The sequence below is a fragment of the Panulirus ornatus genome, chromosome 28 (assembly GCF_036320965.1).
Source record: "Panulirus ornatus isolate Po-2019 chromosome 28, ASM3632096v1, whole genome shotgun sequence".
In the NCBI taxonomy this organism is placed as follows: domain Eukaryota; kingdom Metazoa; phylum Arthropoda; class Malacostraca; order Decapoda; family Palinuridae; genus Panulirus; species Panulirus ornatus.
This window is the reverse complement of record NC_092251.1, coordinates 7,002,929-7,016,425: the sequence shown is the minus strand read 5'-3', so window position 1 is coordinate 7,016,425 and position 13,497 is coordinate 7,002,929. Positions and strand designations below refer to the sequence as shown.

The following is a 13,497-nucleotide window of genomic DNA, read 5'->3' as shown; positions in this document are numbered from 1 at the left end:
ATGCTGTATTTTACTTGCTAAAAGTATTCTGCAATCTGATTGTTATAGATCAAGGCCATAATGCAAAGTGGATTCAAGTCAGTATTGTGATGTGTGCACATAATGGCCTGTCAGTTGATGTGATTACCAATCTGTTACAATAAGCAGTTTGACTTCCTATGCTGTGGGGTTTTACTATCTGTCACTTAATAAAGGCCATAAGAGTCTATCTCAATGTATACATGCCAAGTACTGATAATTCTAACCTGCATGCCAACTTCATGAAAACTAAGAATATCAACCTAAAAATTATTCTTGGATTACTTCTCCAACTTGAGCCAATATGCAATAACATTTTAAGTGGTCCAACACAGAATAATCAGATTATCTGGCCTACCTTCCAATATCTAAGTAACTGCAAGATTTCTTTAAAAAAACAAAACAGCCTTTGGTAATGCTACTCACGTGTCAAGTTCAATAAGGTTTGTATCCACTGGCGGGGTTGATTCTGAGTCCTGTGTTGGGGAAGATGCACTTGGTGCTGCTGGCTTGTTGCTTTCCGTCTCCTCTTCTGGTTTGGGATGCATCAAGGTGAATGGCAGTTCCGCTACTAGGTCACTATAAATGCAGAATGTAAATACGAGTCTATGTATTAGTGCGTGATTGTTATTACCTACTATGACAAAAAACAATCATGATATATACACTATTTTCATTGCAAATATATGTCATACTATTGCTCTTCATCGTATATCATTCTTATATTGTTTAATCTATCCTTACCCTACTAGTGGACCAAGTATAAGCTTCACTTTGACCTTGTACTGTACAATAATACCCAGGTTTTCCTTCTGACAAGAGTCAGTGATACTGAAAGGAAGAATGCATAAAAAGATACATATATTGGCAATTATATAAACATATACATATATTGGCAATTATGTAAACATATAACCTGCACACCACATCTCTCCAATTCACTTTATACTCAGCATGCCTAACTTCCCACGCCTCCAAACCTTATTACTCCATCCTTCTGCCACCCTAAGTTGTCCATTTATGAGTCAGTTTGAAATAAAATATTCCATTAATCATATGTGAAGTTAGGATAACTGGTATGTATTGTTTCTGTAGTTATTTGGATCCACCTTTGTGCACTGGCATTATGTACACCATTATGTGTATATCTGCAATGCCTGATTATTCTATTAGTCTAGGCTTGGTTACAGTTCCCTTTGTCTTCTTTAAAAATAAAATTGCTGGAATTCTATATGACCCTGCAGGTGAGTCTTCTTAAGTTGATCAACTACTTCATTTATGTCATTCTGATGAGTTTATATCTGAAAGTGCATGCTCATCATAATCTGTACATATTTCATCATCAATTTCGTACTGACTTATATGGGTTAATGCACAACTGACAACTTTTGGGGGGGGGGGAGGATCATTTACATAACTGTCACTTTCAGTGAATGGTCTAATCTTTGACTTTGCTTTTTCTCATATTGAATTTTGACCCATACTTCAAATTACTTTTTCTTCTCTGCTCTGTTCTATGTGAAATCTTTATTTCCTAGTCTACCTTCTTTATTCTTTTTTCAAATGGTTCCACTCTATCTTTGCATGATGCAATTCTTTGTAATTTTTTTCATTCTCTTCATCTAATCATCCACAGTTTTCTATCCTATGGTTTCTTTCTATCTAATATGTTCTTTTACATGGCACTAATTTCACCATCATCTAAATTACTGCTATTCAGGCTGTCCATCCACTGTGTTTAACTACTAGAACATCAACTTTGTTCCACTTCTTTTTTTTTGGAGGACAAATTGAAGTTCTCTGACATATCAACTTCATCTTATATCTCATCAGGTCTGCCTGTCTTCATTCCAATGCTATAGTTAGTACACTGATCATTTTGTGGTCTGACATAACTTTCACGACCTTAATGTTTGTAATAAAAGGTATGTCATTTGAAAAAGACAGAAGGATGGAGTGTAGGAGGCTCTGGGGTATTGGAGCCTGAACAGCCTGGAAGGTAAATGGTGTGCAAGGGGACTGAATAAACAGGACTGAATAAACAGGAAAGAGAGATTTATATACACAACTACTTCCCCTGTCTAAGCAAAGTTAAGTTAGGAACAGACAAACAACGGCTCCATTTGCACACATTAACTCTCAAGCTTTCAAGTATAATGCACCAAAATCAGAGCCCACAGTCTGTAATTCTAAGTAAAATTAGTCTTCTACACATTAATAAAATCATTCTAATTTTTCTATTTGTAAAACAAGCTAGTTTTTCAAAAAAAAGTAACTTTTCCATTCACTACTTCACAAGATCAAAATTCTCTTTGATATGCATATGTATTACACACCTCATTATCCTTGAATGATAGATGGAAAAAAATTTGGTTCACTTGGAAAAGATAAGCAATATCCTGTTTCTTCATCCAATTTTTTTTTTTTTTTTGAGTATTTAAAAAGTAAATAAACATGTCCAATCATTCACTGGGTCACTATGCTGAATTATATTCTTACCTAGAAACAAACTCATGAAAAGTAGTACATACATATGGTTAATTCAAGGTCATATCTCCTCTATAAATTGAACTTAAATACAACCATATGTACAGGCACAAGCAATACTTACAAAACCAAGTACCTGCCATCCTCATCTACATCACAAAATTTAAACCTCTCACTTGACCTTGAACTCTAGCCACACAAACTGTTTTAATTAAGTTCATTTAGTCAAATATATCAAAAGTTTTGAATCTCACAGGAAGTAAATATTCTAATAATAAAAAAGGCTACTGTGTTATAAGAAAAGTAGTGTAATATTAGTTAATAAGGTACACTAGGAACTTTGGTGTCGTCCTCTTTCATAAATTTAAAGATACTTAATATTCTAAATCTATCAAATGTGGATCACATGATATCATACATAACCTAAAATACTACAAATAAAATGAAATTATTCTTTTATAACAATTTCTATAAAATTTCCTTTTGTAACTAATGTAACACCTTCAAAACTCTCCCTAATCTCTTTAGGAAAGACTCAAGCAAAATCAAAAGCAGTGAAGCTCTATTCTGATTTTTTTTTTGCCTATTTTAGTCAATCATCACTTTATAACTAAAATTTATCTATACCTCATGTTCATTAATGAATAGTTTAAGTGATATCATTGTTTTCACTAATATATTGATTATAAATATCATGATCATTCAATCATGAAAAAAGATTCAAATTAACTGACACAGCACATTGTGCACACCCTTCCCTTGTTTATCAAATGATATATGGTGTAAATAATGTAAAATGGAATTCAATTACATTAATCACTTTCTCTAATTCATAACTACTTGGCTATCAATCACTTCACACATGCACTGCCAAATTCAATAAATACACTTATGAATCAATCCTGAAACTATCAAAGACTGTAATCCTAACTTCTCCAATATTTGATATATATTATGCCCAAACTTTCAAATAACTATATTCACAACAACTGTGAAATCATGTGCCTGGATAAATGTGTGGAGTCCCTACTCTAGCTGCCCAACACAAACACATCTTTTGTGCACAAAAACTGACATTGACCAAATTACCATTACATTACATCTTTTGTCTGGATAGGTAACCAAGCAATTATGGATGAACACATGGTTTTCTATACAACAAATTATATCATGGCATGGCAGAAAGATACGGTGACAGTACTTAGCTCTTATACCTACTTAGGATGCAGACATACAAAAAAGGTGATACCACATTACTGCATCTGAGTTGGTGTGGATGTTACTCTTCTACTTACAAGAAGGGCCAGGAAAATAATTTGAATTGATAGTCTATCATTTTTGTGTACTAAGTGGAAGAGATTTTTACATCAAACTTTACCTACTTAAGGTGAGGACACAGCATAAGGTGTGCGTACTCACACAGTAGAGGACGCTAGGTTGGTGTCCTCATCCTTGAGCTTGCCATCAAGGGCCAGCCCCCACTTGTCCCGGTTGTTGCTCAGAAGGGGCGTCAGCGAGAAAACCTTACTGATGGAGAAGCCAGGCCCCACAGGGCAGCCTTCCCTGCAACAACACAACCACTTCTCTGTGACCACCACCACCATCACCACCACCACCACCTTACTTGCTACACCCATTCCATCAACACCATCTTCATAACTCTCACATGCTTTCTTGGCAAATCACTTGCCATATACATACGGACATAATGAAACCAAATGGAGCTACTGAAATGTGAGGAGTTGAGAAAGTGTTGATGCTGGGTGTATGGTGATCTGCTGCTGCACCAACCGCCATCCCCAGGAGAATTTCGTCATTGGTGCACCTAATGGCTGTTAGCGATTAGTGGTTAGTGTCTTAGCAGGTGCTACTTACATTGATGAGGACGCCAGGTTGGTGTCCTCGTGCTTGAGCTGGCCATCTAGTGCCAGACCACGTTTGTCCTTGTTGTTAAGAAGCAGGGGCGTGAGGTGCAGCACTTTAGATAGGGTAAAGCCCGGCAATACAGGACACCCGTCCCTGTGAACGCACACCAGACACACGTCACCACAGCACCACCACACCAGCTGCCAACTTTACCCTGCACTCACAACAAATGCTCTGAGATGGGCAGGGCAGGTCATTACATTAAGCAATGAAACTTACGAATAATGTACATTAGAGGTGAGTTTTAATATCATCAAACAATAACAATCTAGTTGTGACAGGCATGTCAAGCCTGCTTGCACAAACTTCAACACTTGAGCTTAACCCAGAATTGGTAAGACATGGACCAAAAGTACTGTAAACATCACAAATGGATGATAATATAAATGAAGTTACTACTGACAACATATTGGCAGGACATTCAAATGGATGAAGAACACTACTGCAAGGATAGAAAAATGGTCAAATGGATGGAAATATGGTCACATGAATACCAAGCTGGTCAAATATGTTGAGCTTATGCTTTTCAGGTTTGACAAGAAATGAAATGACTTATAATTTGGAGGAATTTTCATATGATTTTGCTTTGGCTCCTCAAATGTAAAGGTGGCAGCCTTGGAACACTGATAAACAAGACACACTTCCTATACCCATAGTACTGGGTGTAAAATAACAAAAAACAAGACAAGTCAACTAGTTACAATAAGAAAAAGAGGACAGAAGTCACAAAAGAACAGGATATTAGTAGAGAGGGAACATAACTAAACATGAATTATCAAACTAACGGTGAAAAGCAAATTGCCATAGGTATATTCACAGTACTGAAAATATTTCATAATAAATATATATCTTTTTTCTTTCATACTATTCGCCATTTCCCGCATCAGCGAGGTAGCATTAAGAACAGAGGACTGGGACTTTGTGGGAATATCCCACCTGGCCCCCTTCTCTGTTCCTTCTTTTTGGGGAAAAAAAAAAAAAAAATCCACTGACAGCACGTCAACCCCGGTATACCACATTGCTCCAATTCACTCTATTCCTTGCCCTCCTTTCACCCTCCTGCATGTTCAGGCCCCGATCACACAAAATCTTTTTCACTCCATCTTTCCACCTCCAATTTGGTCTCCCTCTTCTCCTTGTTCCCTCCACCTCCGACACATATATCCTCTTGGTCAATCTTTCCTCACTCATCCTCTCCATGTGCCCAAACCACTTCAAAACACCCTCTTCTGCTCTCTCAACCACGCTCTTTTTATTTCCACACATCTCTCTTACCCTTACGTTACTCACTCGATCAAACCACCTCACACCACACATTGTCCTCAAACATCTCATTTCCAGCACATCCATCCTCCTGCGCACAACTCTATCCATAGCCCACGCCTCGCAACCATACAACATTGTTGGAACCACTATTCCTTCAAACATACCCATTTTTGCTTTCCGAGATAATGTTCTCGACTTCCACACATTCTTCAAGGCCCCCAGAATTTTTGCCCCCTCCCCCACCCTATGATCCACTTCCGCTTCCATGGTTCCATCCGCTGCCAGATCCACTCCCAGATATCTAAAACACTTCACTTCCTCCAGTTTTTCTCCATTCAAACTCACCTCCCAATTGACTTGACCCTCAACCCTACTGTACCTAATAACCTTGCTCTTATTCACATTTACTCTTAACTTTCTTCTTCCACACACTTTACCAAACTCAGTCACCAGCTTCTGCAGTTTCTCACATGAATCAGCCACCAGCGCTGTATCATCAGCGAACAACAACTGACTCACTTCCCAAGCTCTCTCATCCCCAAGACTTCATACTTGCCCCTCTTTCCAAAACTCTTGCATTTACCTCCCTAACAACCCCATCCATAAACAAATTAAACAACCATGGAGACATCACACACCCCTGCCGCAAACCTACATTCACTGAGAACCAATCACTTTCCTCTCTTCCTACACGTACACATGCCTTACATCCTCGATAAAAACTTTTCACTGCTTCTAACAACTTGCCTCCCACACCATATATTCTTAATACCTTCCACAGAGCATCTCTATCAACTCTATCATATGCCTTCTCCAGATCCATAAATGCTACATACAAATCCATTTGCTTTTCTAAGTATTTCTCACATACATTCTTCAAAGCAAACACCTGATCCACACATCCTCTACCACTTCTGAAACCACACTGCTCTTCCCCAATCTGATGCTCTGTACATGCCTTCACCCTCTCAATCAATACCCTCCCATATAATTTACCAGGAATACTCAACAAACTTATACCTCTGTAATTTGAGCACTCACTCTTATCCCCTTTGCCTTTGTACAATGGCACTAGGCACGCATTCCGCCAATCCTCAGGCACCTCACCATGAGTCATACATACATTAAATAACCTTACCAACCAGTCAACAATACAGTCACCCCCTTTTTTAATAAATTCCACTGCAATACCATCCAAACCTGCTGCCTTGCCGGCTTTCATCTTCCGCAAAGCTTTCACTACCTCTTCTCTGTTTACCAAATCATTTTCCCTAACCCTCTCACTTTGCACACCACCTCGACCAAAACACCCTATATCTGCCACTCTATCATCAAACACATTCAACAAACCTTCATAAATATATATATATATATATATATATATATATATATATATATATATATATATCAGATTGGGGAAGAGCAGTGTGGTTTCAGAAGTGGTAGAGGATGTGTGGATCAGGTGTTTGCTTTGAAGAATGTATGTGAGAAATACTTAGAAAAGCAAATGGATTTGTATGTAGCATTTATGGATCTGGAGAAGGCATATGATAGAGTTGATAGAGATGCTCTGTGGAAGGTATTAAGAATATATGGTGTGGGAGGCAAGTTGTTAGAGGCAGTGAAAAGTTTGTATCGAGGATGTAAGGCATGTGTACGTGTAGGAAGAGAGGAAAGTGATTGGTTCTCAGTGAATGTAGGTTTGCGGCAGGGGTGTGTGATGTCTCCATGGTTGTTTAATTTGTTTATGGATGGGATTGTTAGGGAGGTGAATGCAAGAGTTTTGGAAAGAGGGGCAAGTATGAAGTCTGTTGGGGATGAGAGAGCTTGGGAAGTGAGTCAGTTGTTGTTCGCTGATGATACAGCGCTGGTGGCTGATTCATGTGAGAAACTGCAGAAGCTGGTGACTGAGCTTGGTAAAGTGTGTGAAAGAAGAAAGTTAAGAGTAAATGTGAATAAGAGCAAGGTTATTAGGTACAGTAGGGTTGAGGGTCAAGTCAATTGGGAGGTAAGTTTGAATGGAGAAAAACTGGAGGAAGTAAAGTGTTTTAGATATCTGGGAGTGGATCTGGCAACGGATGGAACCATGGAAGCGGAAGTGAATCATAGGGTGGGGGAGGGGGCGAAAATCCTGGGAGCCTTGAAGAATGTGTGGAAGTCGAGAACATTATCTCAGAAAGCAAAAATGGGTATGTTTGAAGGAATAGTGGTTCCAACAATGTTGTATGGTTGCGAGGCGTGGGCTATGGATAGAGTTGTGCGCAGGAGAGTGGATGTGCTGGAAATGAGATGTTTGAGGACAATGTGTGGTGTGAGGTGGTTTGATCGAGTAAAGTAACGTAAGGGTAAGAGAGATGTGTGGAAAAAAAAAGAGCGTGGTTGAGAGAGCAGAAGAGGGTGTTTTGAAATGGTTTGGGCACATGGAGAGAATGAGTGAGGAAAGATTGACCAAGAGGATATATGTGTCAGAGGTGGAGGGACGAAGAGAAGTGGGAGACCAAATTGGAGGTGGAAAGATGGAGTGAAAAAGATTTTGAGAGATCGGGGCCTGAACATGCAGGAGGGTGAAAGGCGGGCAAGGAATAGAGTGAATTGGATCGATGTGGTATACCGGGGTTGACGTGCTGTCAGTGGATTGAATCAGGGCATGTGAAGCGTCTGGGGTAAACCATGGAATGTTGTGTGGGGCCTGGATGTGGAAAGGGAGCTGTGGTTTCGGGCATTATTGCGTGACAGCTGGAGACTGAGTGTGAACGAATGGGGCCTTTGTTGTCTTTTCCTAGTGCTACCTTGCACACATGAGGGGAGAGGGGGATGGTATTCCATGTGTGGCGAGGTGGCGATGGGAATGAATAAAGGCAGGCAGTGTGAATTGTGTGCATGGGTATATATGTATGTGTCTGTGTGTGTATATATATGTGTACATTGAGATGTATAGGTATGTATATTTGCGTGTGTGGGCGTGTGTGTGTGTACATTGTGTATGGCAGTGGGTTGTGCCATTTCTTTCGTCTGTTTCCTTGCGCTACCTCACAAACGCGGGAAACAGCGACAAAGCCTTTCACCCTACTGCATGTTCAGGCCCCAATCACTCAAAATCTTTTTCACTCCATCTTTCCACCTCCAATTTGGTCTACCACTTCTCCTCGTTCCCTCCACCTCCGACACATATATCCTCCTGGTCCATCTTTCGTCACTCATTCTCTCCAGGTGACCAAACCATTTCAAAACACCCTCTTCTGCTCTCTCAACCACACTCTTTTTATTTCCACACATCTCTCTTACCATTACATTACTTACTCGATCAAACCACCTCACACCACATATTGTCCTCAAACATCTAATTTCCAACCTATCCACCCTCCTATGCACAACTCTATCCATAGCCCACGCCCCGCAGCCATACAACATTGTTGGAACCACTATTCCTTCAAACATACCCATTTTTGCTTTCCGAGATAATGTTCTCAACTTCCAAACATTCTTCAAGGCTCCCAGAATTTTCGCCCCCTCCCGAACCCTATGATTCACTTCCACTTCCATGGTTCCATCCGCTGCCAAATCCACTCCCAGATATCTAAAACACTCTACTTCCTCCAGTTTTTCTCCATTCAAACTTACCTCCCAACTGACTTGACCCTCAACCCTACTGTACCTAATAACCTTGCTCTTATTCACATTTACTCTTAACTTTCTTCTTTAACACACTTTACCAAACTCAGTCACCAGCTTCTGCAGTTTCTCACATGAATCAGCCACCAGCGCTGTATCATCAGCGAATAACAACTGACTCACTTCCCAAGCTCTCTCATCCACAACAGATTGCATACTTGCCCCTCTCTCCAAAACTCTTGCATTCACCTCCCTAACAACCCCATCCATAAACAAATCAAACAACCATGGAGACATCACACACCCCTGCCGCAAACCTACATTCACTGAGAACCAATCACTTTCCTCTCTTCCTACACGTACACATGCCTTACATCCTCCATAAAAACTTTTCACTGCTTCTAACAACTTGCCTCCCACACCATATATTCTTAATACCTTCCACAGAGCATCCCTATCAACTCTTATCATATACCTTCTCCAGATCCATAAATGCTACATACAAATGCATTCGATTTTCTAAGTATTTCTCACATACATTCTTCAAGGCAAACGCCTGATCCACACACCCTCTACCACTTCTGAAACCACACTGCTCTTCCCCAATCTGATGCTCTGTACATGCCTTCACCCTCTCAATCAATACCCTCCCATATAATTTACCATGAATACTCAACAAACTTATACCTCTGTAATTTGAGCACTCACTCTTATCCCCTTTTATATATATATATATATATATATATATATATATCCCTGGGGACAGGGGAGAAAGAATACTTCCCCGTATTCCCTGCATGTCGTAGAAGGCGACTAAAAGGGGAGGGAGTGGGTGGCTGGAAATCCTCCCCTCTCTTGTTTTCTTTTAATTTTCCAAAAGAAGGAACAGAGAAGGGGGTCAGGTGAGGATATTCCCTCTAAGGCCCAGTTCTCTGTTCTTAACGCTACCTCGCTAACGTGGGAAATGGCAAATAGTATGAAAAAAAAAAAAAATATATATATATATATATATATATATATATATATATATATATATATATATATATATATATATATATATATATATGCAAAATATATCTATGGCTAAATTCCACAACTTTCTTTACAAGTAAAACACATGCTTGGCACCCAATACACAGATGAGTGACTGTGTCTATCAGAGCAACAAAATTTATCAAACAATTTACTAATTGTAAGCTTGGCACATAATCACAGCAACTAAGAGGTTTCTTAACACAAGTTAGACAAAAAATTACTTCACTTATGCTATACAATCCTTTAATTTTGCATTTTTTTCTTATTACATCCATTATGAAAATGTCTAACTGCAAACTAGTGCATTTAACCCTTAAAAGGCTACAAGCTTATATTTACATATTTCCTTGGGCTACAAATGTACATCTATGTTTCAAGTTCACGCCTCTCAATATGTGCCAAAACAGATGTAGCTACCATGTAATGAGGGTGATGAATTCTCATTTGAAAATATATCTACCATCAACTAATGCATAAAAAAAAGACCTTGGCAACACATATGTGGCAGTAGAAGTTAACCTTCACCCTCCTAAGCTAATTCCATGATCTATAACACTCAACGCCGTGTGGAACAGTGACTAGATATGTTTGGATGTTTCATCTCTTTTTGCTGTTTTTTCCTATCAAATCTTTTATTTCATGACAAAAATCAAGTGTTCACAAAATCAGCTTGTAGGAGGACTAAAAGATCTAATGTAGCCCATGCTAAAAAAGGTAAGTTTGGAATTTTTTCTTTTAATATTTTTTCCATCAACCTTTAACTAATACAAAAAGTGTCTGTGAGAAGGTTTTTGTAAAACTAATTGACAATCAGGTGTGTTTGCATTTTTTTTGTGTGTGTTTATGTTTTTACTCTTTTCCTCCATCATATATTTTACAAACAGCCTGGGAATGGGTTCAAGTAAAACTAATGTAGCCCTTTAAGGGTTAATTAGATATAATAAAGTCAGTAAGTTACAACTGCATGCTTGTGAACATCATGAACTTGCAGTACTAACCCATTACTAAATGCTTAGACTACTGACAATGTTCTAACTACAGCCACACCATGTTAGTATTAGTTCAAGCAACTCCATGGGAAGAATAACATTAATTCTCTATTTAGATGGACATAATACCTTCACACTACTTAGAATCTACCATTATACTGTAATGACTAAATAGAAACATGTTATTATTATCCATTTAATGTAGAAATATTTCATCATAAAACAATATCAATAACAGTCCTTACTAGGAAATATAATCTCTGAAAGTATAAAAAAGGGGTAACAAGCAAACAAAAATAACTGGAATATTCCACGCAATGGCTGTGTGGGAAAAAAAATGAGGAAAAATGCTTAGAATAATGAATAATCCAACTACAAATAAGTAATCAGTCCTTATAAATGTACTTGTGCATGTTTGAGAAGACAAAAAATAACATACAGAATACTGACTGATGATAAATACAAAGGCAGATACATATATACCTATGACAAAATATAAAGACATAAAATATTTGAATTGAAAAAAATAAATACATAAAAAGGACAAGTGGAATTATACTACGGTGTATGGAATTGAATGTGACTTAGCAAACTTAAAAATTATGGTGAAAGTACAGAAGACTGCTGGAAGTGGGAGAATAGGAACACAATAAATTGTCTGACAAGCAAAGTATGGATTTGTTTCATGTTTTCAGTACATTTAATATAATGATGCATGTAGAAAGACGATGCTGTGTATGCAAATTATATTTAAGTTCTAATGTCTGAAAGATATAGGCAGTCATATCAGTTTAAAATGGAAAGAACTTGAATTAACTTAGCAATTTATGAAAATATATAAAGGAGCTACTCAATAAAAAACATATGTAGATGGGAACATTATGCCAGGTGCTCAGAGCTCTCTGTTAAATGTGCAGATATTGAGCATAAATTGTACTACGCCCATATGATAAAATAATCATTCCAAAGCTGTCATCTGGATACAAACCTAATTTTCATAGGCAATGATAAAATATGGACTCAGCAAGAATAACCTGAGTGTCTTACTGTTAATCTATCTATTCATCTATCTCTGTCTCTGATGCCAATTCTCTTTTTAATTTTTCCAAAAGAGAGAATAGAGAAGGGGGCCAAGTGAGGATACTCCCTCTAAGGCTCAGTCTTAACGCTACCTTGCTTATGCGGGAAATGGCGAATATGTATGAAAAATTTTCCATATATACATATTCTATACTTAATCGCTGTTTCCCACATCAGACAGGTAGCACCAAGAAACACACTCATATGCACATATATATACATAAACACCCATACATGAACACATACATACCTAAATATACATACATATACACAGAAATACTCATAAAGACACATGTACACATTCATTCTTGCTTGCCTTCATCCATTTCCAGTGCTACCCCACCACACAGGAAACAGCATCGCTACTCCCTACTTCAGCAAAGTAGTGCCAAGAAAACAAGACAAAAAAGGCCACATTCGTTCACACTCAGTCTTTAGCTGTCATGTGCAATGCACTGAAACCACAGATACCTATCCAAATCCAGTTGTTTTCAGCACATACGTTAATTAAGAAAAAAATGTAAAAAAATCTGCCACCTGTGATTCTTATGGCATCTGGACAACATGAGGAACTTCAAAAAATGAGTCAAAACTGAAAAATTAACAGAAGGGAAAAGACGCAGGGGAGAAAATGACTGAGTCTGACAGACTTATTTCTGAGGCTTATCTGAGCAAGTTACGACATATACTCACAGTAAAAAAAAAAGTATCTTACCAATTTTTGTTTGAAATATGATACCACAGATGAAAGATTTTGAGAAATGCCCAAAAGCTGGCCTCAAGTGGTAGCCGCTTTTAAACATTTGTAAGATTCAACTGAATGGAATGAGTCAGTTTTTGTTCGCTGATGATACGCCTGGTCTGTTCATGTGAGAAACTGCAGAAACTGGTGACGATTTTTGGGAAAGTGTGTGGGAAAAAAAGTTAAATAAATGTAAAGAAAAGGGTTATTGGTACAGAAAGGGTTGGGGGTCAAGCCCTTTTGGGGGGTGAGTTTGAATGGGGGAAAAACTGGGGGAAGTGAAGTGTTTTAGATACCCTGGGAGAAAAAATCTGTCAGCGGAGGGAAAACCAGGAACCGGAA

At 38.3% G+C, this 13,497-nt stretch overlaps 1 protein-coding gene across 7 annotated transcripts in view; it reads right to left on the bottom strand.

Annotated features, from left to right (window-relative positions):
• Positions 1–13,497, bottom strand: part of krz (beta-arrestin protein kurtz) — a 165,750-nt gene that overhangs the window by 13,012 nt on the left and 139,241 nt on the right. For 3 of the 7 annotated variants that reach the window (XM_071678647.1, XM_071678642.1, XM_071678644.1), the window contains exons 9-11: positions 3,925–4,068; positions 763–849; positions 445–597 (exon numbers count right to left, since the gene is read on the bottom strand). In XM_071678647.1, coding sequence (XP_071534748.1) covers positions 445–597; positions 763–849; positions 3,925–4,068 — 384 coding nt within the window. Of the gene's footprint in view, positions 1–444; positions 598–762; positions 850–3,924; positions 4,069–4,380; positions 4,525–13,497 lie in introns of all 7 variants that reach the window. The other 4 variants (XM_071678646.1, XM_071678641.1, XM_071678648.1 and 1 more) reach the window with 2 other exon arrangements.